We start from the raw sequence: 27,682 nt of genomic DNA, 5'->3' as shown, positions 1-27,682 counted from the left end.
AACCCGCGTTCCCTGCATCGGCAGGCGGACTCTCAACCACTGCGCCACCAGCGAAGCCCTGGGCTGCATTTTTTAAGCAGCGTTCCAATTCTTAACAACAAAAACAAGCATCAGCTGTTACCCCCATGATTCTAGGCAAGTTCCGAGTGGCTGATTGTACCCTGAGTTTATATCTTTCACATATACTCTGGATCTCTATGGATGAGAGGGTGGACTGAAAAATTTGATAAAATAGAAAAAAAAAACTCACGTAAAAAATGAAATGTTGAAGTAGTCGTAAAGAATCAACTATAAACCCTGAGGCATCTTCAGGTAAAACTCTCCCGCTGATACGCTCTGGGTTCATCCACCGTGGGGTTTGTTGCTTCACATTTCTGTCTGTGTTGCTCCTTCCTCAGCTGGTTTTGTCTGCTCTTCGGTGCGCAGCCTGGCCACCTTCTTGGACCCCAGATACTCGACAGTTCCATATGCCGCCATGGCCAGACTCAGGACGCCCAGGAGGATGTAGAGTTTGACGCTGACACACAGGAACATGCTGTATCCGAACGCGATGACGAAGCCCAGGGCTTCCCACAGGCGGTAACTGGCAAAGGCGGCCTCCTTGTTCTTCTCAAACAGGACCCCGAAAAGAGCTGCAGGGGGAGACGGGTGAAAATGTGGCTGTAAAACCGCAAACGACCTCTCTGATCGTTACCGGAAATACGCAACTTCCCCACGGCCCAGTGTTCCCAATAAAACCAGGACCTTCCTTTGTAAAAACTGGAATTATTTCACGCTGTGGATGACAGCAAGTCAGGTGATGTTCTCGAGCAGTGAAGAGCCACCGTAGATACAAGAAACAGAACGGATGAAAGTTAGCGCCGTAGGGGGCGCGGCCCAAGCCCGAGCTTTGCAGGTAAGAAAAGCAAGGCTGAGAGGTGGGACCCGCGTAGGTGAAGGCGAGAAGGGGGAAGGCCATTCATTCCTGCACTTAGGGGAAGTGCACAGTACATGTTATTCAACCGTGGGGTTTTTGGTGCCTGCCGCAGGGCAAGGGGATCACCACTGTGTGGGCCTTGCCTTCCCCTCCCGGAGACTTTAGGGGTCACCACTGTGTGGGCCTTGCCTTCCCCTCCCGGAGACTTTAGGGGTCACCACTGTGTGGGCCTTGCCTTCCCCTCCCGGAGACTTTAGGGGTAAGAGCGTTCAGCCAGGTGAAGCCTCCGAGTGAGACCGCCCCACACCGAGTTCTTGATGAAGGGACTCAAACCCCCTTGGGTGGTTTTTTTTTTAACATCTTCATTGGAGTATAATTGCTTTACAAAGGTGTGTTAGTTTCTGCTTTATAACAAAGTGAATCAGTTATCCATATACATATGTCCCCATATCTCTTCCCTCTTGCGTCTCCCTCCCACTCTCCCTATCCCACCCCTCTAGGTGGTCACAAAGCACTGAGCTGATCTCCCTGTGCTATGCGGCTGCTTCCCACTAGCTATCTACCTTACGTTTGTTAGTGTATATATGTCCATGCCTCTCTCTTGCCCTGTCACAGCTCACCCTTCCCCCTCCCCATATCCTCAAGTCCATTCTCTAGTAGGTCTGTGTCTTTATTCCTGTCCTGCCCCTAGGTTCTTCATGACATTTTTTTTTCTTAGATTCCATATATATGTGTTAGCATACGGTATTTGTCTTTCTCTTTCTGCCCTTGGGTGGTTGTCTGAAGGTTTGGGAGAGAAATGACCTGAGTCTGTGATAGGGGCTGAACTGTGTCCCTCAAATCCACATGTGCTAGTTCTGGCCCCCAGGACCTCAGAGTGTGACTGTATTTGCAGTTGGGCCTGTAGAGAGGTGATCAAGTTAAAGGAGATCATCAGGGTGGGTCCTAATCCCGTGTGACTATATAAGAGGTGTCCATATAAGAAGAGGAGGTCAGGACACAGACATGCACAGAGGGACGGCCACATGAGGACACGGGGAGAAGGTGGCCGAGTACACGCCCAGGAGAGGGGCCTCAGGGGAACAGTCCTGCCGCACCTGGATCTCAGACCTCAAGTCTCCATTTCTGCTGTATTTTGTCGTGGCAGCCTTCGCAAACTAGTACAGTCTGATAATGCTTCTAGGTGAAGGGAAATGATTTTCTGTTCCTGTTTGCAGTGTGGTAAAGTTTCGCCGAACGGGAATCAACCCCATCCCCAGGACGTGAGCGAGGCAGCAGTGTGTCTGGAAGGTGGACACTTAGGAAGGGAAAGTTTTCAACAGGGGGAACTGCCTGAGCATCCCGGCCGACGTCCTGCTGCACTGCCCGGAGCTGCCTGGTCACCACGCCTACCATTTTGGCTGATGGACTTGCCCTGCGTCCCCCTGTCCTCTGCTAGGCCGTGGGTTCCCTGAGGCAGGAACCCATCTTATCTGGAATGATAATTCCAGCGCAACCCAGTGTCAGCGAAAATCCTTATTGAATGACTGAGTGGACGCATGGGTGGATGGTGACTCATGAAGTGGCAAAATGCTGAGCCCGGTCCTGCAGTGTCAGCACGTCCTGCAGTGTCAGCACGTCCTGCGGGTCAGCACACCTCTCAGAGGATAAACAGTAACCCAAGTAAACGGTGGGCAGTCCTGGGGGGAGAGCTGCTCCTTCCTTTTCTCCCCTTCCCCTTACAACCCAAAAGCCCACGCTGGCGAGGCAGTCCAGGTAACAAAGGACACGTGACCACACACAGCACGGCACGGGCCAAGGCACCCCCTTTGCATGTGGGTCAGATAATGCGTGAACCAAAATGTCAAGCGTGGACTCCAGAGCGGGGGGGATGGGCAGACAGCCCCGAGCCCAGCGGGACCAGACGGAATCTGCACCCGGAGTCCTTCATTCCCAGAGGCAGCGCAGTCCGCAGGGCGGTGGGCGTGTCCTCAGAACTGTCCCGCCTACAGGGCGGGCAGCTGTGGTGGGGAGAGCGGACAGCGGAGCTTTCATGCACATATTCATTTTTCATTCTGTTCCTTTAACTTTGCCCCTTTCCTTCTACCCCTCCCCTTCTCCCCCGCGTTTAGAACAGGAGAGGGGAGGCTTGTAGGGGGGAGGGGCCCCTCCAGCACTGGGGGGAAAGGTCTGAGGGCAGCAGCAAGGTCTCCTGCAGCCCTGCCTGGAAATGTCAGCGCCCAGGAGACGCCCCTCGGCATTTGGTTACTCAGATGTCCATCTGCGCAGGAACCGCTCAGGGCGGGGTCCATCAGGCAGATATAAGATATGGCATAAGATACACATTTTGAACAACACATGCCGATTTGGGAAAACTGGAGGCTGTCTGGAACATTCAGAAGGAGGTGTGCTGCTTGTGTGGAGTCTGCAAAGCGCCCTCTCTAATGGAAGTGAATGCCCAAAGAGAACCTAATAACCACACCCTGGGACTTAACTTCTGAGCTTACTTCAAGGTCTCTTGTCTTTCTTCTGAGGGTGACTCTAAAATAGGACCTAAAAACAAGATGCTAGAGAAGAAAATCCAAGGTGAGACACCGTGGCTACAAGTGGTGGATTATGTCCTGTTCTCCGGCAAAAAGGTCCAGCTGCCTCCTTAGTGGGTTGTGGTTCCTGACAAATGCACCCTGACGTTTTGAAAATCCAGTAACACAGCCAACTCTAGCTTTAAGTCAACGTTTTTGGTCTATAGGTTGGTGTCTTTAGGCGACTTCAAGGTTAAGTTTAGGTCGTAACAATTATAGACCACTGTGCTCCAGGATAAGGGGACCCACTGCCCACTCTCTCCTGGGCAAGTTCTGGTTCAAGTTCAGTTCAGCCTTTTAAGTGGCTGTGGGATCCTCAGCTTCCTGAGGTTTTCCCATAAACTTAAACTTTCTGGGCCCCCAGGGCCTTAAATGCCAAATGAAGAACTCGCCATTCTGTGAGTCTGATTCTGAACTGTGACCCTGGTGAGGGGATCCACCCGCAGGGAAGAGAGGTCGAGTGGCTGTGAGCTCACAGCCTTGCGTGCAGAACAGCTCAGCAGTTTGGGAGGCAGGAGGGGCCCTCATCGGGAGGACCTGGAACCCAGAAGTCTGTGGGAAGCTGGCTATGATTCTGGATGAACGACAGAGACGGAAGAAGACGTGTGACAGCTGGACAAGAGGGAAGGACCCCTCCCTTGCCCCCTCCTCAGATGGCTGTGTCCAGGAGAGGCTGGATCACAGCCGGCAGAAGGCTGATGTCAGCAGCCGGAATTGCCGTCTAAGAAAACGCAGAGAAAGGGAGTCTGGGGGACTCCATTTGCCCCCATTTGGGAAATGGCCCAGCCTGAGGAGGAGAGGGCAGAACTAGTCATAATTAAAGTCAGGCTTTTGGGGAAATTACTAATGATCTGTTTCCTATTTTAATCCAAACGTAAAGAAGGCAGCACATTAATTGTGTCAAATTCCAACCGTTAAGGACACGGAGGGCAGAAGGGAAAGACATGAAAAAGAGAAGTAGTCTCAAAGCAATAGTTCAACAATTCTGAAATTACATGTGAGCTAGGATTGAACAAATAAGCAATGTGGTATACAGAGTGGAAGCTGGGTTTCTCACGGTCAAAGAAAGAAGTTACAGAACAGCAGTGGGATGGGGGTGAGAAGGGGGTGCTAGAATGAGCCTGTGTGCTGGGACGTCAGTGTGAGTTCAGCCTTATTTTATAGATAGATATAGATAGATAGATATGCAGATACAGAAATAAATAGATGTGTGTGTATATATATGGGCCAGTAAGCCTATGCCCATCTCCTCACTCTGTCCACTGAGAGTGCCTAGAAACGGCGTCATCTCAGTAGCAATGAGCACACCCAGCACTCAGATCTTACTTCCTAATACCATTCTCCAATAAAACACACCCAGACTTCTTGGAGAAATGGCTAACCTAGGGCTGGCACAGGAGTTACCAGATGAGCCTAGACTATTCTGGAGTGCCTAACAGTGAGGAGGTACTAAAAAAACCCAAAATAGGTAGCGGTGGGGAGGGGGGGGGGCGAGTCGAAAGGACACAGGTGCCAACGGGAAAGACCCCAGTCGCCGAAGTTGGAACAATTAGAGCAAAGGAGTAAGTAACGTAGCATTGGATTGTAACCCAAAGGATACCATAAATACATGAGCCCATACTGAGGTAGACAAACTTCTGAGTAAACAGCTAAATAAACTGGGGAGAAGGGACAAATGTTCGTCCTAGAAGAACTATACCTAATGCACATACACACGCCTCTCCCAGGAGGTGAGGGGTAATTACTTCCCCCTGAATCGTAGCCTTGGTGACTGGCTTCCAAAGAACTGACAGTGGAAGGGAAGAGTAGCCCTCTGCGTGGGAGGAGCCAGACCCTGGCTTGACCAGCGATCGAGGTCCACAGCATCAATGACCAGTCCTGTGCTGTCCTGTAACCCTACCAATGTGACGAGAAAGGCGCTTCACTCTGGGGTCTTCCTCCCCCAGACCCTTAGCTCTATAGCCTAATTATGAGAAAACATCAGATGAACCCAAATTAAGGGACAGTCTACAAAACACCTAATCAGTATTCTCCAAAAGTCAAGGTCATCAAAAACAAAGAAAAATGAGAAACTGGCACAGACCAGACAAAGGAGATGGCTGGCTACGTGTAACGCGGTGCCTGCCTGGGATCCGGGAGCACACAGAGGATGGTGCGGGGGAAACCTGGAGAAATTTGGGTAAAGTCTGAAGCTTCGTTATGTACCAATATTAGTTTCTTGGTTTTGACAAATGTACTGCAGTTCTGTAAGGTGTTTGAGTTAAGGGAAATAGAGTGAACAGTATATGGGAGCTCTGTACCGTCTTGGCAACTTTCCTGTTGATCTAAGATTATTCCAAAAGAAAAAGGAAGAGAAAAGCCTGCTTGCAGCCTGACCTGGGAAAGGCACCAGGTGGAACTGACCGGATGCTGACCCCTGTCGTCGGATGACAGGATGTGAATGAGTATTGTTTGTTTGGAAAAGACAGGATACATGAACTGGACATGTAAGAGAAGACAGGCTTTTTGAGTTTATCAACCTGAAAACAGCCCCTTTGGTGGCTGACAGGGCAAAAGAGTATTTTTAGGCCAGACATTCTGAATCTCAAGTGCAGGCCTTGGTGCGCGGGCAAGGGTTGCCATGGCAACGGTGCCCACCTTTCGTGAACTGTCAGGGCGGATAAACAGAAAGCCGCCCAGATCACCGGCTCCAACGGCCGGAGGGATCCCCGGAGCCCAGTGGGAACGTGGGCAGCGAGAAGCACGGTTCTGCCCCAGGACGGGGGGTGGGGGGGGGGCTTGGACGCTTCCCGCCCCTGATTTGCCTCTAAACTGGAGAACTGTAACAATGTTTGTAAACTGAGAGGTGATGACTGAAAAGGAGGGTTGAATTGTACTGACTTGTATCCAGTCTCATTAACCAGGAAAGTATGTGGCTCACGGATCTTCTTAGAAGAGAGACACGTTCAGGGAGACTAGGATTAGAAATCCAACTCGCTATTGAAAAAGCAAAAATGAGAGAGAGCTGATCTTGGGAGGTGGCGAAAGCTACACAAAATTTCCAGTTTTTGAAAATACAGAGACGGTATGGATGGACCACGCTGCAGGGTGGTGAGCCCGAGAGAGCCTGGTGGAGCCAGCCTGCAGGGAACTCGGTCATTAAAGCATCCCTCCTATAGCCAAGACGATCGCCAGTATAGACGCCAGAAGAAATTCTCAAGCTCAGTCATTAAAGCATCCCTCCTAACCAAGACGATCGCCAGTATAGACGCCGAAAGAAATTCTCAAGTCGTACACGAAAACAACAGTCTTCCCCAGCAACTGATTTTTCCTTGAAACAAATTACTTTTGATCTGAACAAAAAGACAGAAATAATTCATTTTAAATTAGCATTCCTTATTCAAGGAGGTCTTTATCCAAGTTATTCACTGGACCTCATGTAACTCTGCACAATTTTGACAGGCTCTGCCTGATGGTCTCTCATGTCCGTGGAAAGAAAAGGAGAGTTAAAGCAATTACTCCTATATCTCAGGGAGAAAGAAAACCAAACATTTTGTTTGCAATCATTTGAAACACCTAAGGAATTATTGTATGGACTATTGCGTGGCTGCTGACTTCTAATGTGTAAATACTGTAAAAAATTCAAGGGAACTCAGAGATGTCAGCTAATTAGAAAGCAAGACGGCAGAAGCATTTGGACCGTTCAGTAAAACAGTGGGCATCTTTCACACCTCCTCTGGGATGTTGAAAGCAGTTCTCTCCTGATGCTCCCTGGGGAAAATGCCTAAGATTCCTACGGGGGAAGTTGCGACCTGCACTCCTTTAGAAGTGTGCACGGCCAAGAAAAGCTAGTGCGGTGTCTGTGCACCTTTCCCCTACCGATTAAGTATTTCTTCTGTTGAGCAACATCGCAGCCCAGCCTGAGACTAGTTTGTCATTGCTTCCACCAGCTGACCTTTGTCCAAACACACCAGATTACGGCACTGAGCCTCACACACCTTTGTCACCTGGTTCAGGAGAGCCTCCTGCCAAGATTGTGAAACCCAAACCCCTTGGTTCCAACAGCACAGGGTTTGTTCAGTGATGTTTTCAGCTGTTTCATAAGCCAGCAACAGATAAGATAGTAAGGAGAGGCCGTCCTGGAGTACTGAGTCCACCGTGGGTGAGGTCACGTGTACCTGTTCTCTTTGGGTGTAGGGACAGAGGCCAGTTCTCCTGCCCCTGGAAACGCTGGCCTGTGGCTTGTTTGTGGACTGGCCTGACCCAGTTTCCAGTCCCGGGTGTTTCCCCGATAAGGGCTGAATGGTGGGTGGTGTTTCCAAAGGAAGAGGCTCTCTTCTGAGCCAGATTCACCTCTGGGGCCCTGGGCTCACGCATCTGCAGGATGCCGGCTGTGTAGACGGCTCACCTCCTGGGGTCTCCGACACCCTCCCGCCCGGGGCCAGGGCCGTAGGTGGTTCGGGAGACTCAGGGCCAAGGGTTCCCGCCCTCAGCCCTCGTCCCATTAGGTCACACAGAACTCAAGCCGCCCTCCGTGTCCTCCATGGGCCGCCCGCCAGCCCCCTTCTCCCCTCTCTCCCGTGGACTCCCCCCCAGACCCAGTCAGCTACGGCTCATCCCCTGGCAGGACACGCCGCCAACCCGCCAACCCAGGGCGCCTCCTGACACGCGGGGAGCCTGCGTCCACAGGAGGCCTCCCTGGGCCTCGGCTGGACGTCTCCTCCTGGGCTGCGGCCACTCCCTTCCCACCCGCCGTGGGCGGCCCAGACTCCCACCCACTGCAGCCCAGGGAAGAGCTCCCTGCACCACAGTCTGAACCCTGGGCCTCCAGCCCAGGCCTGGCTCCGGCCGTCCAGCTCCACACGCACTCGGGGCTGCCGGGACCTCTTCCCCTGATGCCCCCTGCCTGCCTCTCCCGTGTCCCTCACGTCCACAGCCTGGCCTCCGAGGCCTTTGTCGAACGTCTGGTGGCCGCCGTGTCGGGGTGCAGGGCCCCCGAGGGTGCCGGACAGCACTGGCCACGCACACCGCTCTCGGCGGACTGAGGGCAGCTCTCCAGTTCCCCTGCGCTGGTGGGGGCCCCCCTGCCCTCAGCGGCTCTGCCCGCCTCGCCTCTCACCCGCCCTCTTTGCAGCGTCAGCCAAGGCTGCGGCTGGACCTCCGGGCCAGAGTCCCGCTCCGCCCCAGGCCCAGGCCGGTGGCCGCGCTTCTGCAGGGGGCGGTGCGCTGAGGGTGATGCCGCCCGGCTGGCCTACGTCGGTGAACGAATCCTCGCAGGACTGACGGCCGGCTCGCGGTGAAGACCGTCTGTTAGGTCGTCGCCAGCTGTGGCTTCTCTAGGAAGCCACGTGTCTCAGGCGTGAATTAACTCCTTTCCCCGTGGTGACAAAGGGGCCGTATCCTTCCTTCTGACTGCCTTCCCCCGCGTTCCAAAGAAAGGGCACCCCTCCCCTCCCGGCCAGGCGCCTCCTTTTCTGGCCCCTCCCCTCACAGCCCTTCAGTCTGAATCTAAAATCCTACGAGAGGGACTTCCCTGGGGGTCCAGTGGTGAGGACTCAGCACTCTCACTACGGCGGCCCAGGTTCAATCCCTGGCCGGGGAGCTAAGATCCCGCGTGCCGTGTGGCGCAGCCTGAAATAATCATAAGTGATACGCGCCCCAAACAGCCCCTTTTCAGTGCTGGGTCCCCCCGCCGGAGTCCTCTCTGTGTCGTGTTCAAGCTCAAGCCAAGCCCCTCAGCTGCTGCGTCCAGGTCTGTGGGCTCGTCTGCCGCCTTCAGCCTGGGGATCCCGACGCCCAGCCTGGCCCGGGGACCACTGAGTCCCTGCGTCCAGAAGCTCCGCCCCTCGGCCTCCTTCCCAGCCCCGCCCCTGCCCTCCACCTCCCGGTGGGTCCGCACCGTCCCCTGAGTCACGGCAGCAGTGACCCTGCCAGCCCCCGCCCTAAACCCTTGCTGCTGCTTCCACCAGTGCTGAGTGAAAGTGGACCGTTCAGCGGTACGTCGGCCCTACGTCGGGCCAGCCAGGCTCTCCTCTCGGTGTCTGAAACCCCAAGGCGACGGCCTCTGGGAGGGGCGAGGTCGTGGGGTGTGGCCCTCAGGGAGGGGTCAGTGCCCTTGCGAAGGGACCCCAGATCGGCCCCTCGCCCCAGCCTCTACGTGAGGACACGGCAAGAGAGAGCCTCCGTGAACCAGCCCTCCAGACGCCGAATCCGCGATGCCTTCCCCCGGACGTCCAGCCCCAGAGCTCTGAGCGGTAAATGTCTGCTGTTTACAAGCCCCCAGCCTGTGGAGTCCTGTTGCTGCGCTAAAGCGACAGAGACGGCTCCCCCCGCCCCGCCACCCCCCGGCCTCCCCAACTCCCTGCCTCCCCCAGGCTCCCCGCTGCTTGGGGGACTATCCGCCAGGAGCCCACGAGGGCGTGGCCCCCACGGTGAAGCCTCTGCTGACCCTCCCGCCCTTAACTCCGTTCTCCCGAAAACTGACACCCACCCCCCTCCCCCGAAGCCCTAGAGCCACTGCAGGGACGTTGTCCCGGTAACCTGTAAGCGCTTCCGCCTGTCCCCAACCTCAGCTGAGAGCGGCTGTTCTGTTCAGACCAGCTCTTCCAGGGGGAGCCACGAAGGAACCATCATTTCAGGAAAGAAAGTCGCACACTTCATGGACATCATGGATGTGAGGAGACGCTCAGAGAAAGCACTGCAAATCCCCAGTGTGGAACTGCAGCCCTCCCGCCTGTGTGGTCCCCGCTCCACTGCCCTTATTGCACATGTCACCACGTCCCCCTGGGGGGCCCTCCACCCACCATGTGTCCCCCCATGACTGGCCAAGGCGGGGCCACCTGAGCAGGAACGGCTCTGTGCCGGGCACTCACCATTGTTCTGTGTCTGCCAGACGGCGTCGGCCGCGCCCCAGAGGCCCGGAAATACGAAGAACAAAGGCAGCTGGCGGGGGTGAGGCTTCCACAGCAGGAGGGCGATGATGCAAGACAGGTGGGTCACGGCACCTGTGAGTGGGGAAAGGGGCTTCTCTCAGACACTCTGCTACAGGACGAGTCTTCTGACCATTTGCTTCCAGGCGGGAATGGTTTCCTAAAATAATCCAGACTGATTTCTGCAGCTGGGTTTAACGTGGCACACGGAGACTGAAGGTGAAATGCAGGGCACGCCTGGCAGGGGTGCGATTCCATCCACCTCTGGCCTGCACATCATCGGGTGGGGGGCCTGGGGGTGACACACCTCTGTGTCTTAGAGGAAAGTGTCGCCTTGCTGGGCAGAGGGGTCCCCAGATTATGGGGCTTCAGAATGGGAGAGAGAAGGGCTTCTTCATTAGGAGCGAGTGGTGGGACTCCTGCTTCTCACTGAGTAGGGGGCACGAGGAGGGGATGGGAAGGGGTGCCCCAGCCGGGGAGCTGGGGCTTCCAAACAGGACGAGGAGGGAGAGGCTGGGGGAGAACGTCCTCATTCCTCCTGACTTTATCATGATGAGCCCTAAGCCCTGGCCTCGTGATTCTGCAGACGCTGTGATGTCCCTCGAGTGTGGGAACAGAGCAGCTTATGACCCTCAGGGACTGCCAAGGAGCAGAAACAGCAGGTGCAGCCTGGGTTCTCCGAGGCTGTGTGACCTTGGGCAAGTTACTCTCCTTCTCTGTTGTCTCCTCGATATAAAGCAAATTACTTGGCCCCCAGTGAGCACTGACCAATGGTTAATGTGCTCCCTCCCTCTTGCTCCCTCACCACAGACCCTTTGGGCCTTGACCGGGCCACCAGGTAGCTGTCTCCTTAACACCCTCATCTCTCCTTATTCACGCTGTCTCCGATCCTTCTTGTTCCCTCAAGAAAAATAGAAGGTGATGCCCGTTTAGAAGACCAGCTTCATCCACCACGTGAACACAGATCTCCTCCTTCTGGAAGGCTCCCTGTCTCCTGCCTGACCCCTTGGCCCCCACTGTGGGTGTGGGCCCCGTTTCTGTACCTGCGCCAAACCCCGTCCTTACCCCAACCCTGGCCCTCATCACACACGCTCTAATTGCCCGCAGTGGAGCCAGACCTGCCCCAGGAGTGCGTCCACTGTGTGTCCACGGTCCACCTACCTAGCGCGAAGAGAGCAATCCTGCCCGTGTACTGGGCCAGCTTCCCGTACAGCACGGAGCACAGTGCGTTGACGGCTGCGAAGCAGATCATCACGTAGCCCACGAACTGGATCCCCAGGGCGCAGGTGATGTAGGACTGGAGAGAAGCACAGACCAGTTACCTGCGCTGCCTCAGGCCTGCTCCAGGGCTGAGCTCTGAAGTTGCGGTTTGGGGGTTCACTTTGATCCGGGAATACAGCTCATGCTAAAACGCTTTCTGCCCTGTGACCGCTGGCCCGCTAAGCTGGCCCGCGAAGCTGGCCTCCAGCTCCCAGGGTGGAGAACGCCTGTGCTTGTAAGGAAAACCCTCCTCTGGGTAAGAACTAACAGGGAACGCTCTGCATGGCCGCCTGGCAGACTTCTCCCCGCGTATCTGTACCGTATGTTATTTATACAGGGGCGAATCTGAACTCTTCTTGCTGGTGTGGGTCATTTCCCATCCTGCCTATAAGACAGCTGGGTGAGGACAGAGCCGGGGAATGAACAGGCAGAACTCAGGAGATTTTTAGGGCCTCGAAACTCCTCTGAACGATACCATAATGATGGCTTCATGTCATTATGCATCTGTCCAAACCCTGAGAATGTAGAGCACCAAGAACGAGCCCTCAGGTAAGCTGTGGACTCGGGGCGATGACGATGTATCCAGGTAGGTTCCTCAGTTGTAACAAACGGACCCTCTGGAGGCGGGCAGCGGGCGAGGATGTGCCCGTGTGGGGGCAGAGGGTGTGCGGGAACTCTCTGTCCTTTCCACTCAGTTTTGCTGTGAACCTAAAACTGCTCTAAGAAAATAAAGTCTTAATAAAAAAGAAGAAGATGGAAGGAACAGGAAGGGAATCTCCATAGAGATGAGAAGAAGCGCTCCTGCCGCGACTCGGGGGCAGGGTTGGGGACAGACGGGAGACCGGCTAGGAGGCCCCTTGCATCTGGATAGCGGGGGGACTGTTTGTCATTCTGTCTTCGTTCTTTGAAACTCCAAGACCCCAACAGGACTGTCCTAAGAGTAGGGCTGCCAAAGAAACTCTTGGGTGTCCAAATACTCAGGACCATACTTATACTGAGAGATATTGGTGGTTTATCTGAAATTCAGATTTTTACCCTGCCTTTTATCTGGCCCATTTGGCAAGCCTTCCCGGGAGGGAGCTGGGGTGGGGATGGAACATGGAAGCAACCTGCTGATGTCCATCAACAGAGGAATGGATAAAGAAGATGTGTTGCATATATACAATGTAATATTACTCGGCCATTAAAAAGAATGAAATAATGCCATTTGCAGCAACATGGGTGGACCTAGAGATTATCATACTAAGTGAAGTAAGTCAGACAGAGAAAGACAAATATCATATGATATTGCTTATATGTGGAATTAAAAAAAAATGATACCTCTGAACTTATTTACAAAACGAACTCAAAGACTTAGAAAAAAAATGGTTACCAAAGGGGAAAGGTGGGGGGATAAACTAGGAGTCTGGGATCGACACGTACACACAGCTATATTTAAAATAGAAAACCCACAAGGACCTACTGTATAGCACAGGCAACTCTGCTCAATATTCTGTAATAACCTAAATGGGAAACAAATTTGAAAAAGAATAGATACGTGTATATGTATAACTGAATCACTTTGCTGTACACCTGAAACTAACACAACATTGTAAATCAACTATATTCCAATATAAAATAAAAATTTTTTAAAAACTAGGTAATAAGGAATTTCAGTGTTATTCGTGGATTTCATGGTTTTCCCTATTTTTCACTCTAAAATGAGGACACAGGGTGAGATGCAGGCAAGTAAGCGTCCCTGCGATGACTCCGGAGCAGCTTTGGTCCTTTCCCTGAAAACACATCTCAAGTGAGGGGTGTTCCCAGGTGGGCTGATGTCCTAACCACACGGCGGCTCTCCTGAGGCCGGGAAGGACCCAGCGCAGCCCCGGACCCCGTGCCGGCCCCGCCGGCCTCGTCGCCTACCCGTGTGTAGTCGCCGGCCAGGAAGGCTTGCTGGAACCCGCTGTACAGCGGCAGCAGGACCAGGAGGCAGAGGCGCTTGTCTCTGAACAGCTTGGCCGTCGACAGCAAAGTGGACCAGAACGGTGACGCTTGCTTCTCTCCCTCACTTTCCTGCTGAGCGTCTTTTATGGGTTCCAGAAACAGGGCGATGAGCAGGACCGCCAGGAAGCCGCTGCCTGAAAGGACAGGGGAGGGGGGGACAGGCTGCTGTGACGGGCTCCAGCCGCACCGCGCTCGCGCAGACTCATCTCCTCACTTCCTCCTCCTCTCGAAACGGAGGGTCGGTTTCAGATCCACATTTCAGGTGACGGAGGCAGGCTGAGCCCCTGACCCCTGTTGTGGACTCGGAGGCCACACACGTTGCCTCGATCCTCGTGTGCTGGTTCTGTGACTGTCGGGCTGTCTCACCCACAGAGCAGGTGATGGGAAACACAGACACCTGGGGAGAGACCCCCGAGGTCCTCAGGGCCCTTAACCATGCACCATTTCTCTCGTCAGAATCCTCAAAGTAATTTCTACCAACAGCTAGGCTCCCTTCTCAGGGTTATGGGTCCCGCCAGGAAAGTTACCATTGGCTTCTCTTCATGTTCATCCCAAATCTCTTCATCCAAACGTCCTGTGGTAGGAGCTGCACGTATTAGGGTATCTCCCAACCCCAGTGGGATGATGCGTTTGGAGAAAGGAAAGGAGCTCTTTGCATACTGAGATGGGAGGTTTCCCCCCAAGACAAATGGCTGAAAGGAAAAGCCAGGTGCAGAGCTGGGAGTCTACTGTGCTCCCATTTGGTTTGGATAAGGAGGGGCATAAAGACATTTGTTTAGACGTGCGGTAGGTGTGTCTAAGAATTAAAGACTCTGTGGGCTGTCTACGGCTGCGGGAAAGCTGGGTGGCGGTGAGAGGGGCATTTTCCCTTTTACAATATTTGTATTTGGGACCATGTGAACAGGGGATCTATCAAAAAATGACTCAAGACAACTATTCCTTTCACCCTTGAGGGGATATCCTGTACTTTCATGATTCCAGAAGGTAATGACGAGATCTCTTTCTCTGCCACGAACCCACCTTCCTGTCTCTCGAGGGAGAACAAATGTCTGTTTAATCTTCCTGTTCTTTACGTGGACACCTTTTTGCTCCCTCACGGAGGCTGAGGGCGCTTTGTCATTTCTTATGTCTCTACTGTTCTTCCATCTACCATGATAATGATACACGTGGTTTGGGACCCACAGATGAATTCAGGACCAGTGGTGGTCTTTCCTCTCCCTGGTGGGATCGGGGACACTTCAGAACAGTTTTTATCGCTCATTGCTGGCTTTGACCCATCACCCTTTAGAGAGGGTTTGAGCCACTCTGTGTCTTTACTGGTCCCCAACCTTGTCTGCTATTCTTCCATCTCTTGTAGCCCCAGACGCCCAAGGCAGCAGGCTCGCCCCTCACTGTGGTGTAGCTGCCTGAGCCGTACTGAAACGGTGAGGCTCACCAAGTCAGCCCTCCTCCAAATTGCCCGAGAAATGGTGAAACCAGTCCCCCCACGCGTCCCAGAGAAGTCCGTAGTTAATAAACACATTTCCACGCTGAGGAGCACCACTTTACAGCTAAGCTTCATCTCTGTAATTCAGCTGCTTTTCCTCCTGGCTAAGCATTGGTCCCCTCCCCCATTTCATGCTAACTCAACCTGGTGACCAAGTCTATGAGGCCGGACTCTTGTCCACAGACGTTTCACAATGGCACTGACGTCCTCTGGGGTCATGATTCCCACTTAACTGTCAAAGCAAGTCAGCGCACGCAGGCGCTCCTCCAAACCGGCACATCAGCTGGCTGTGAACACCCACCACCTGCCACAGCTCCTTCCCCGGCCTGAGCTCGGAGCAGCCCCAGGACACAGCTTCCCCGGGACAGGGGCTGAGATGCAGCGGCGGTGGCCGGGGGTAGGACTAGAAGCCACATGTTCACCAGGACACAGACGCGTGTCCAGAGGGTCCCTTGGTCCAGGGCCATCTGCAGGGGCGTGGACTGGGCGATTGCTGGTGGTAGGGCTAATACGCTGCCTCGTGAGGGCAGAGCTCAGGAGTCCTAGAAAATTACTCCAGGGAGATGGTGCTCTCTTTGCTTTGGTCTGTTTTTCTCCTTTCTTATTTTAGTTCTGTTTTTTATAATTTTCTTTTGTCTTTGTGGTAACATGGCCTTGCTTGAAGGAAGAAGGGTGTGAAGCCCTGCGAACCAGGATCCAGATACTAAGAGAGTTTCCCCGTATGACGTCTGCAAGGTCCCTGCTTTACATAAACGTCTGGACTTAGGCGGCTGGATTCTCTGTGAACCAGGACCTCTGTGGAAGGTCCCTAACTGCCCAGGGGACACACTGTTCTGCCCTCACATCAGGTTGAACGTTTCCCAAACAGAATGTCGGCCCATCTGCTCCCATATCCCGTGTCCAGTCTTGCTAGTTGTCACTCTAACTCTCTTGAGCCGCCCCTCCCTCGCTCTGCACACCGTCCTCACTCCCCTTCGTCTTCTGGGTCACTGTATCGCCCCTGCGCTGGTTTCTCTGTCCGCAGTTTTTCTCACGCCCACACTAAACTAACACGGGAATCTGTCTACAAGACAAATAAGTGCGCGTCCAGACTCAAGGCCACCGCTGGTCACGCCCGTCTCTGGCTCCTCTGCCCCCTCCAGGCCCCTGTCCTCCAGCCACTCTGGCTCCCTCTGGGGCTTCTCCGCCTTCAGTGTTGTTCACGTCCCCTTCTCTGCCTGGTAAACTCCTACTCACCCTTCAACACCTGGCCTGGGTACCACCTCCCCATCAAAGCTGCCCTAGAACGCAACTTCCCCAGAAGATGTAACTACATGTCAACTGGGAACTTTGCTCAAAACACGCGTCCTATCAAATCTTGGTTAGTTGAAGACACATCTGGACTCTAAGGTCACTGAAAGTCAGGGTCTTGTCTGGCTGGTTTCTGGGCCACAGGAGTTCGAGCACATTGCTCATCGTCTGCCAGCGCTCGCTCTGCCTTGTAGCATAAAGGGCTCACTTGGCACCTCTGACTTGGAAGCAACCTTGAAAGAGACCGGCGTGTTGGTGGCAACTTATCTCACAGGCAAGACAAACTGACCATGCACGTGGCCTCTGGACCTCTGATTCCCAGTGGAGTCCTGCACTCAGTCCCACCAAATCCGATACCTATCAGACTCTTGATCTTTAAGGACACAGTCCAAGACCTTTACAGATTCTAGAATTCAAGAATGACAGGGCTTCCCTGGTGGCGCAGTGGTTGACAGTCCGCCTGCCGATGCAGGGGACACGGGTTCGTGCCCCGGTCCGGGAAGATCCCACATGCCGCGGAGCGGCTGGGCCCGTGAGCCATGGCCGCTGAGCCTGCGCGTCCGGAGCCTGTGCTCCGCAACGGGAGAGGCCGCAACAGTGAGAAGCCCGCGTACCGCAAAAAAAAAAAAAAAAAAAAAGAATGACAGAGAATACCCTTAAATTTTCTTCAAATGGTAACAACAACAAAACTAGTCTAAGGGTACGCCCGTCAAAGTGGTGATACATCTGTAAGAGCAAAGTCATTTAGAAAGCTATTAACATAAACATTTTCCATTCAAATGAGCGTCTAAGGATAAGAACAATAGGGGTTCACTCCCTCGGGCAACCATCTTTCATGAACTTCCAACGTCCTGTGCCTTCCGCTGCCCTGTGACCAGCAGGGGGAGCCCCAAGGCCTCGCCGATGCCCGAGGGCGGGTGCTGGGGAGACCCGTTCCCAAACCCAGCCTCTCAGCAGAAGCCGTTCAAATGTACTCCTCGGAAAAGGTGATAACACCGGGATTTGGGACTTCCCAAATCCACCTGGACGTACTTAGAACACGAGTAGCCACAACCCACCAAGGCCGTGGTCCACTTGCTGGGGCTGCCATCGCTCCGCGTGGCCATTCAGCACTTGGAACGTGGCTGCTGTGAGCTCAGAACGGTAATTTTACTTTCGATAATTAGAATTTAAGTAAGTGCACGTAATGGCTACTGGCCTGGACGGTGCAGACGCGAAGGGCTTCTATCACCACAGGAGACCTCGGCCAGCAGAGGCTGCTGCGTTCGCTTTCACGTGGAAAAGGCTGAGTACAACCCAGCTGGACGCGTTTTGTGGGGCTTTTGCAGGTGAAGAGACTATTCATACCTTGAGCAGGTGGTCTTTTCAACCCAGGAAGGCGATGGGCTTGCTTTGCCTGGGTTCCTGGTGCCGAGCACGTACCTGTGTAGATGCCCAGCAGGGTGTAGATCAGCTCCTGGGAGGGACGGTTGGTGCTGTTGGTGGACGCCGTGGCCATGAGGCAGTCACTGGCCCCGCAGGACAGGAGCTGCTCCTCCGGGATGGCCCCTGTGAAGGAGGAAGCAAAGAGGTGCTTTGAGGACACGGGTAACTTGACAGGAGACGGTACCCAAGGAAGAAAACGCCCAGGGAAAAGGAGCCTGGACACGCAGAGGACAAGACATCACCATAGGTCAGAGTCACGAGACAAGGGCTCGTTTGACCCAGTGTCCCAGAATGCTTTTCCCATTGGGCACGTGTCTGGGTGCTTGATTTTAAGACACTCTGGACCAATGTGCAATAAATGTCGGTGACCTGTTATATTACATTCTTGACGTAATTGAACCTTGTCCCCTTTTCGGAATTAATTAAGAACTAGAGTACATCAGACTGGGTGTCAGGCCCACTGGGTTCTCTCTCAGATTCACCTGGAACCAGTCCCATGACCTCCGGCAGGTTATTGCATACCTTCTCTGAATGTTACTTTCTTCTCCATTAGAAGAATAAAATTGGAACGATCAGTGACCCTCAGTAGACCTACATCAGAATCTCGGGAGAGAGACGATGGATGTCATGGAGGAAAGAACACTCAGTGTTTCATTGTTTCCATCAAACAGATTCTATCACATAAAATGCTGCAAAATCCCCTTGGCCGGTGAGATGCGCAGCTCGTCGTGTGGAGGCTGGAAGCCTAGAAAGGCTGAGAGAACTTGCAGTGCTCTCTCAGTGCCTTCCAGCCCTCACATTCTGTGTCCTATGATCGGCAGAGACTGAAGCTCACTTGTCTGTATGTCTTTAAAAGTAAACCCGTTCGCTCCTTCACCACAGTCATGTCAGAGACTGAACCTTCACCCCAGCTTCTGTTGGCTGATTGCTGACGGTTTCTCCAATACTGAGTAACGCTTGGTGTCTGTCCACCGTAAAGGTTCCCTTCTGTGGATGCACTTAGCAAGGGATGACATCACATGAGCAAAAAGGGGAGACGGATTTTTTATTACAGTTTCCCAAACGTGGGACTTTACATGGGTTAACAGGATCAGGGCAGAGAGAGAGAGACATGATCCTGATAAGAGCAGGAGAGTTAGAACGTTTTTCCCCATTAATACATTTCCTGTGAGAATTGAAGGTATTTATTTCCTCTGTCCTTGGTCTAAGTCCTCAGACATCAAAGGGTGCAGGCATAGGGCAGAGCCACACTTTGCAGCCCTGTCTGTGGTCAGGCAGACAGATGAATTAAAGCATCAGTCACCAAACGTTCAAATCTGTTAAGTGATAAGTGGTCCTTTGTGTAACAAGGAAAACGCTGGTGAATGGACCAATTCAGGGGCAAAATAAATCCATGGGACCCGTTCTTAGTCTAGAAGGATAGTAAAGGACTCCGTGAACCCGAGTTCCACAGTTGAGCGGTGGCCCTAAGTTTCCCCAGGGCACCTCAGGCTCCCCTGTGCTCAGGGGAGGCCAGGGTTGGAATTGCTGGGGCACCCGTGGACCAGACGGACCCTCAGACCCGACCAGACTGCCTGGGGAAGAGCCGGGGGCCAGCTGACCCTGAGGCACAGGCAGCCTGAGAGCCATGCCTTGCGACCTCACGGGACCACCTGCTCAAGTCCTGAATGAGGACGTGTGTAGAGGGACCAGGGGCCCTCCATGGTCACCACTTCCTTCCTGTTACCTTGAGTGGGCGTCTGGCCGAACACCAGAGACGAGATCAGGTTGCCAAACCCACCAGCTGACTGGTATATGAGGAAGAAGATGCCAAAATACTGGCTGACCACGTCTTTGCCAAGCTTTCCTGTCTTCTCTGCGTGCGTGCTTCCCATGGTGGTGAGGTAGGTGCCCTGCGCGGACCACAGCGGGGCCGCTCCGAGTCCCAGCAGGATGGAAGTGGGGATCAGCGTGTACCTGAGAAACGAAACGCGGGCATGGGGTGCCTCGGGCTCTCCGCTCTTCCCTCCGTTCGGGGAGAAGGAAGCTCCTTGCCTGGCCCAGGGAAGCACTGCCGTGTCATTGGTGGTGCTCTGCTGGACAGAGTCGCCCCTTAGCCTCAGATGAACGCAAAAATCTGTGTCTTTTCTCGTTCAGCATCATTTGTAAGAGTGAAATTCGGTGCCAGTGCAGTTTCTTTGTGTTTGGACGTAGCTACAATGAGCTGGGGTTACAAATAAGGCTGGGCGGGTTCTAGGTATTTCTAACGGCAGTGCGTTAGAAACGATTTATTATCTATCAATCTATCTATCTGTCTACTTATCTGTCTACCTATCCGTCTAGCTGTCGCTCTCCTCCATGAGGATTCTGTATGAGAACTCTACGGTAACAAGAAAAAGAATAACGTGAAGCCATCCTATCAATACATCCTGGATGGCAGCGGGGTGTCCCTCAAAGAGATGTTTGCTAAGTGTACGCCTGGCAACGAGGGCACGTGGCCCTTGCCCTCAGAGCTTGGTCCCCGAGGGTCCTTTTCCCAGGGCGCAGGTAGAGCTCAGGCCCGGCCTGGGGCACTGGCTCCAGCCCTGCTGCGTCCACTCCCTGTGATGGGGTGAGGGTGTGGGGTTTGGTCCGCAGGTCACATTCTGCTCAGTCCCCCTGAAATTCACCCTCCGCATCTTAGGCAGATTCTCCCCTCGTTGCTGGGCCATAAAAGTGCCCTGGCCCAGGAGGGAAGCTGGAAGCCTCAGGAGAGGCCAGGATGGTCAGTCGGGGGAGCATGGGCCCAGCAGAGGGGACAGAGACATCTCGGTGGGAAAACATGGGAAGAAGGCCACGCTACCGTCCTGTCCCAGAAGCCGAGAGGGGAATGTCGGGAAGCATCCGAACGTGGGCGTACCAGCTGGCGTAGAAGTTGCCCAGGGTGAAGGTCACGTAGCAGCACATGGCGATGACGATGGTCCACTTGCAGCCGAGCTTCTTAATGAGGATGGGCGGCAGGAACATGGAGGACAGCAGCATCCCGCCATAGAGTGTGCTGAGCGCCGCCACCCCCAGGCCCTCCTCGCTGTACAGGCTGCTCTGCGGGGACAAGGCCAGCCCAGTCAGGGGCCCCGCTGCCAGGGCTAGGTGGTCTGGGTCATCTCCAGGTCCTGGAGACCCCCAGCAACAGGCTGCCTGGGCAGGCGGCCTGTCCTCCAGCCGAGGGATGGGAGGGGAGGAGACTGCGGTGAACTCTGGTCAAGGGGAATCAGCAAGTGGAGACGCGGGGGAAGCAGCCAGTGTGCCCCGCCTGGGGCAGAGGGGCCCTCACGCCTCCTGCTTCCTGCAGCCCCTGCCTCATCCCTGAGAAGGCGGGGGCCAGGGCAGCCAGGGGCCTCCTTGGAGACCAAGGTTCCCGCTAGGCCTGAGGCAGAGCCAGCAGCCCCAGCTTAACGCTGTGTAGACACAATGCACACTTTTCTTGTTTTTGTCATTCCTCACTTGGTGCCTAGCATAGCGTGGTGTGAAGCGAACAAAAGGTCAAATAGGTAACCAGAGCCAGCTCAGGCCAAGGCAATGGCAGCCGTGACTTCCGGCTTTTGCTGCGAAAGAAAAACCTATTAGCATAATTGCTTCCTCCATTTATTTCACTTGTAAAGGGAAAGGAGGGGGAGGGGGAGGGGGGAGGGGGAGGGGGAGGGGGTGGAGGGAGAGAGAGGAGGGGGAGGAGGGAGGGGGGGAGGAGGGGAGGGGAGGGGAGGGGAGGGGAGGGGAGGGGAGGGGGAGGGGAGGGGGATGGGGAGGAGTGGAGGGAGAGAGAGGAGGGGGAGGGGGAGGGGAGGGGAGGGGAAGGGGAGGGGAGGGGAGGGGGAGTAGAGGCTGGGGAGGGGAGGAGAGAAGGGGTAGAGGAGGGGGCGAGGAAGAAGACTAGTGCTTCCCTTCGCAGCCAGACCTTCCTTCACAAGGGTCCGTCCGTCCGTGTGTTTCCTTCGCTTCGGCATCCAGCTCAGCCCGACCCTGTGGTCACTGTGCAGGGGGTCCCCGCTGTGCCCCACACAACTGACCAGACACCAGAGAAGAAAACTTCGCACACAGGGTCTCTTCCCTTGCAGACGCCAGAGCCCCAAACTCAGCAAACCAGCACCTTAGAGCGTCGGCAAAGTGCAAACACCGGAATGCGAGCTGTCATGCTCCTTCTCCTTTATGGCTGAGACAGGCGTTACTACCTCCACGGGGGAAAGAAACACGCGGCGTAGGATCATACACTCAGCTAATTAGTCCAGATGACCCCAAAGCCAGGACTGTAACGCCTGGACTATTACCATTCCTTCCTGCCTGGTCCCCCAGCAAGACGACAGAAGATCCCACCCATCAGTGGGGGCCCTCTCTGAAGCCCTCCCCGCCCATCCCTTTCCTGTTCTCCTGGAGACTCCAAACCCCATAGGCTGTGTTCTCACCCCAGGATTTCCTCTCCCTTTCCTCAACACACTCTGACTGCCTTCATCCTCTTTCCAGATGGTGCCCTTCCTTCAAGTGCATGCCAAGGGTCTCCAAGGGTCTCGAGCGCACGGAACGTTCTGCTTTTTCTGAATCTCTCCCAGTGCCTTGCCCCAAACAGGTGCTTAGTCATGTTTGCTGATTAATTGAAACAGAACAAGAACATCTGGTCCCATGAAAATTCTAAAGTCTGGTTGGAAGACAAAAGTTGAACAGTCTGCCTGAAGTGGGGTTATCTGGAAATCTCTGCTCCTAACTCCAGTTGCTAGGAGTGTGGCATGTGGGGACTGCTTCGCCGGGGCCTCTGTTTTCCTAATACTCACGTATTAAGGTCTCACGTATTAGTGACCTCGCCTCTTTGTGTGCTAATGAGAGGCTGGCAGCGCTGCTCTGTTCTGGAATTTCCTTTCCACCCACAGCCCTGCTGCCAGTCGGCGGTGAGGTACATTTGTTACTTATGATGGAGTTCCGCTGCCCACCGCTGGAAAGGAAGGCGGGTTTCAATCTCCAAAGTGGGAACCAAATTTCGAAACCAAATGTCTTTTTTTTTTAAGTGAGTGACCATGTTCGAATCCCTGTCTCTCCATGTGTTAGGAGAGCCAGCCTGCAAAATCCACGCCCGAGGAGAAGCCCACGGGAGTGACCTGTATGTAAGCAACGAGGACGGTCACTCAGCTCACTCGGCAAGTCGATCGACGGATCGGCCGTAAGCACTGACCAGCAGAGGCTTACGTGTGGCTCCTGGGATACGAAAGGGAAAGATATCAGCCACCAGCCACCACCCAGGAGCGGGCGATGGACAGGACTGCCAGGGCCAGGGATGCCTCCAACAGGCCACTTGCAGTGGGACAGTGAGTCCTGCAGGGGGAAGCTCAGGGGCCGAGCTCCTGGGGGGGCACGAAGTCCAGTCCAGAGGCGTCAGAAGACTTTCTGGAAGGAGTCAAGGCCTCGCGAGACCTGCAGGGTGCGGAGGGGACCAGGGAAAGGTCGGGAGGTGTGGGTGAGGAGGGACGTTTAGGGGATGTGTTTGCAGAGGCCCCGTCCTGAGAGGAAAGGCCCCAAGGAGGTCTTTGGGGTCTTTGGCCGCAGCTGTTGAGCTCTTCCGGTGAGGTGAGGCTGGACAGCCGGCCAGACTAGACCAACAGGAGCCCCAGACGCCATACTGGGGAATGGACTGGATCCACTGGATCCAGGGCTGAGCGCTGTCTGAGGCAGGGGATACAGAGATGGACGGGGTGGCGAGGGCCTGGCCTCATGGAGCTCACAGGCACCGTGTGGTGTGTGCCAGCGGACCTGGCGTGCACACAGGGGCGCCTCACCCAGACTTGGGACCCAGGGCACAGGGCAGGGGGAGAAGGAAGTGTGACGTGTACACTGAGATCTGAATAATAAATACGAGATCGTCTGCTGTGGGGAAGGCGGTGTAGATGCGTGTCTGCGTCCTGGGCAAGTGCACGACCGAATCCAGACCGGGACTGGCGCTCTGGGGGCGCCTACGACCGCCTTTGCTGCCTCACTGGGGCCTGAGAAAGAAGCCAAGCAGATGAAAGCAGAAGGAAGTGATGGAGACCGCGGGTCCCTTCAACGTGGCTGGGATCCAGCCATCCCTAGGGCCACATCCATCCCTGTCCTTACCTGCTGTTTCCAAAGCCAGTCCTGACTGACAGAGTTAAACCATGTTTACATGTCCTGGAGCAGTGGGCAAGGAAATAGGGCCAGATAAGGGCGGGGACGGAGCAGCGGTGAGTGGCGGGTGGGATAGTTCCATGGCTGGGCGGGAGGGCTGGTTCTCTAACATCTCCGGTCTTCTGGAGAGGAAGAGGCCACACCAGAGACAGCAGTGCCCAGCCCAGGAGCCCTGCGGAAGGCGTGGATTCCAGCGTGGCTCCCCCTCAGCTGCGCTGCTCTCTCCACACAGACGCCACTCCGAGAGTTCCTGACTGAGGCTTCCACGTGTGTGTGGCCTCAGCGTCCCACAGCCATAGCCCGAGAGAAGGGACTCCTGGCAGCTCCTAGGGTCCCCCCACTCCCTCCCCTGGCTTCCAAGGGGGCCAGTTTGCCGTCATTCAGCTGCAGCTGTCAGATCACAACTGCTTCCTGAGAATTCGGATCCCATCAGTCACGCCCGAACCCAGGGAAGCTGCCCCACCTGCTGACAGCAGGACCTCCTCCGGTGGGGCAAGCTTCTGTAGGGACAGTGTCACTGATGGGTCCATGGTCTCGCTACGTTCTCCTTCCAGAAAGCACACACTGCATTCAACGTGAGCTCAAGGCCGCATGACACAACAGGTGTTTCACACACATTAGCATTTTACAACATCACAAGGTTCTGAGCAATGTCTACAAAGTCATGGAGTATCCTGGCAAGAAAGAGGGCTGTGCTTCCCCTTCAACTTGATTCTGGGAATCACCATGGGCTATAATTTCATTCTCTGTGACCCTAGTCAGAAAAAAGACTGAATAGGGGTTCATGGAGGAAAACATGCACTTGGAATTCAGGGCTGAATCTGAGCTACCTCGCCAACCTACAAGTCCAAAGGGTTTGTACTGTAAAAATGAAGACAGAAAATTTGAATCTCTCCTCTCTTGTCCTGCACCTCCGATTCTGAGCCCCCTGCACATGCTTTTCTTGTTCAGCTCTGTGCACACAGTAGGCGCCTACTTCTTGTCGCTGACTGACAGACCTTCCAGGACCACACTAACTCGTCATCAGAAACCTTGCAGATGCTCCACTGTGCGGCAGCCCCCAGGCCACAGAGCACGAAGCTGGCGAAGAAAGCACAAGGGCGTGATGACAGGCTGCTTCCTGACCAGCCCTGGGGCTTCCTTGCGGTTTCATTCACAGTTAAAGATCAGACTTAAAATGGAACTACCCGGGGGAAGATCTAGCAGGAATCTTCAGTGGTATCAGGACCTCTGATGAATTCTCATTCCTGCCCCTGGCCACAAATTCACAGTGATTCGTCTTGTGTCTCCTTTTACCCACGCAAAGGCAAAGTGGATTTTATCACTAACCCAAGACCAGCTCTCCTTGTCTGAGGGTCAAACACCCGCAGTTGTACCATCCTGCTGAACTGGGAGTTGGGGCTGCACATAAAAACCTCTGTTTGTTTTAGAGGATTTTGGAGGGTGAAGCCCCACGTTCCTCGCTGTCTGTGCCACGGGAATTCTTGGAGTCCCAGAGACATTCAGAAGGTAAGATCACATGACGACTGTATACACCTACCTGCAGACTCTGCAGACCTCCGTAGGCAATAAAAAGAAGTAGAAATCCAAAGGAAAGCACCAGAACGTTCTTCAGGCTTCTTTCCATCGTGCTGCCTAAAAGCTTCAAGCACCAGGAGATTTGTAGTTCCCTAAAAGAAACCAATCAGGGCCCAGGAAAAGCAGTCAGTACCTAGAGTCTTGGAGTCAGTACCTAGTGTCTTGGAGTCTGAGTTAGACGTGTATCAGTCACTAAGGCTGCTGAGCATTAATGAACTTGACAGTCACTGAAGCACCCAGGGCTGTTACTCATTCACCTTCTCTGGAACCCACAGTAATCACTTTCTAACTGGGCAAAAATTAGGACTCTTATCAGCTCATATGGACTGGAACATTTTTCTACTAATTTCTGATAGATATGGTCCTTATAGGAAAGTGGTGATTTTCATATTATATATATTATATAATCGCATATATTATATAATTATATATATTACATAGTATTACATGTATACACACACACACACATACATACATATAAATGGTACCATCCTCATTAAGAGAAATTATCAGTGGTGCAGAACTTGGAATGTACTTCAGTCTTAAAGAACAAAGTATAAATGTCAGCTTCAAGATCTATAGTTCATCTTCTGAAAAAGAGTTAACATGATTAGAAGATCCAAGGGCCAAAGTATTAGTACATCCAAGACTATGATTTTACAACACTGCAATAATTAAAAAAAAATTATATAACACTTTATAATTTGCAAAGCACTTTTACATGCTGTCCTCCGACAGTGCGGTGATACTTATCATTAGAATTTAGACCCATTACCAGACAGGAAACAGCTTCAGAAGACTTTGGAGGTTTTGGATTGCAGGTTTAGAGCAGTGCTGTCCAAGAGAACTTTCTGCACTACGCAATACAGTAGCCACTAGTTACACGTGGCTTTTGAGCGCTTGAAACGTGGCTAATGCAACTGACGAACTGAATGCGTAATTGCACTTAATTTTAATTGATTAAGATTTAAATTTAAATAGCTACCTGTGGCCAGTGGCTATCGTATTGGACAGGACCAGTCTAGAGTTTAAACATACCCCACATCTCACAGCCAATAAGCAAGCGAAGTCATTTGTCTTTCCAATTGTTAGTTCAGTTGCTTTATTCCATTGTTGGTAAAATTTGGAGTTTGGGGATTGTTTCCAAAGTTCTGTGAAATCAGTTATTTTCATCTAGTGGGGATCAATAAGGCAAACCTTACAGTGTAGGTAAATGTCACACGGGGTGGTGACGCAGCTCAGGGAAGCAAACCTTTTACCATTTGAATAGCACGATACAGTTCTTGCCCTTGCAGCTTAACTTATTCCTATGAGACATTTTGGGGAAAATAAGAGTTTTGGGGATTGACTAAACATGTATTTTCACACTTAACAGAGACATGTGAGCAGCATAGTCTAGGAAAAGGGATGATAACCCTGGACACGAATGAGATCTGGAAGTTCTAACCCTAATCCTGTAATTTCTTAGCTGGACCATCTCAGGTGGATCATGTGACTTTCCAAACCTCAGTCTCCTCTTGAAAAAGGAGGGTTGCAAAATTTCAAGAAGCTAACCATTGGGAAAGCCCTTGGAAGAGCCCTGGCACATAGAAATCACCAGTGAATGTAAATCAGCTAAGATGACGTTAACTCTCAGTGAAATTATCAGTGGGGACAATATTTAAAGAAATGTCACACTTAGCATAGCATATGCACTTTTCTCACCAGTCTTGTTATCAGTTATCTGAGTTCCTTTTTGTTTTTCAGCGGCACTCCAGCTTACTTCAATTTTGACCTGTCTTTACCCACAGATGACTTACATTTTGATATCAGAAGACTTTCCTGAGGTTTTCTTCTGCTACTCACTGGTCAAAGTTACCAGACGATCTTCTGGATTTTCTAACTGGTTCCAGTGTGCAGCTCCCAGTAGCCGCTGATCCAGCCCTTTCCACAGTCAACCAGTATCTCCTGAGGATCTCTGAGCTTGTGCAAAGGAACGTCGGAGGTCTGCATCCGGTCTCTTCCACCCCTGTCCCGTCTCTCTAACTGTCCTTCTTCTAATCAGGAATCAATCACTAAAATAATTGCTTTAATCATGTTTGGTTTTTCAGTCTCCCTCTCTGTTTTTCCCCTTTATTTTAAGAGGGAT

At 53.3% G+C, this 27,682-nt stretch overlaps 1 protein-coding gene across 1 annotated transcript; it reads right to left on the bottom strand.

Moving 5' to 3' along the window:
• Nucleotides 1-328: 328 nt before the first annotated feature.
• Nucleotides 329-25,603, bottom strand: UNC93A (unc-93 homolog A). Its single transcript, XM_060029647.1, has 7 exons — nucleotides 25,517-25,603; nucleotides 20,711-20,892; nucleotides 19,559-19,788; nucleotides 13,551-13,765; nucleotides 11,547-11,682; nucleotides 10,329-10,460; nucleotides 329-632 (listed from the first exon to the last, which is right to left on the bottom strand). Exons 1-7 carry the CDS (start codon nucleotides 25,601-25,603, stop codon nucleotides 367-369), a joined length of 1,248 nt encoding a protein of 415 aa, XP_059885630.1. The 3' UTR covers nucleotides 329-366.
• Nucleotides 25,604-27,682: the final 2,079 nt, after the last annotated feature.

Source organism: Delphinus delphis, chromosome 14, assembly GCF_949987515.2.
Source record: "Delphinus delphis chromosome 14, mDelDel1.2, whole genome shotgun sequence".
Taxonomy (NCBI): domain Eukaryota; kingdom Metazoa; phylum Chordata; class Mammalia; order Artiodactyla; family Delphinidae; genus Delphinus; species Delphinus delphis.
This window is presented reverse-complemented; position numbering and strand designations above follow the sequence as displayed.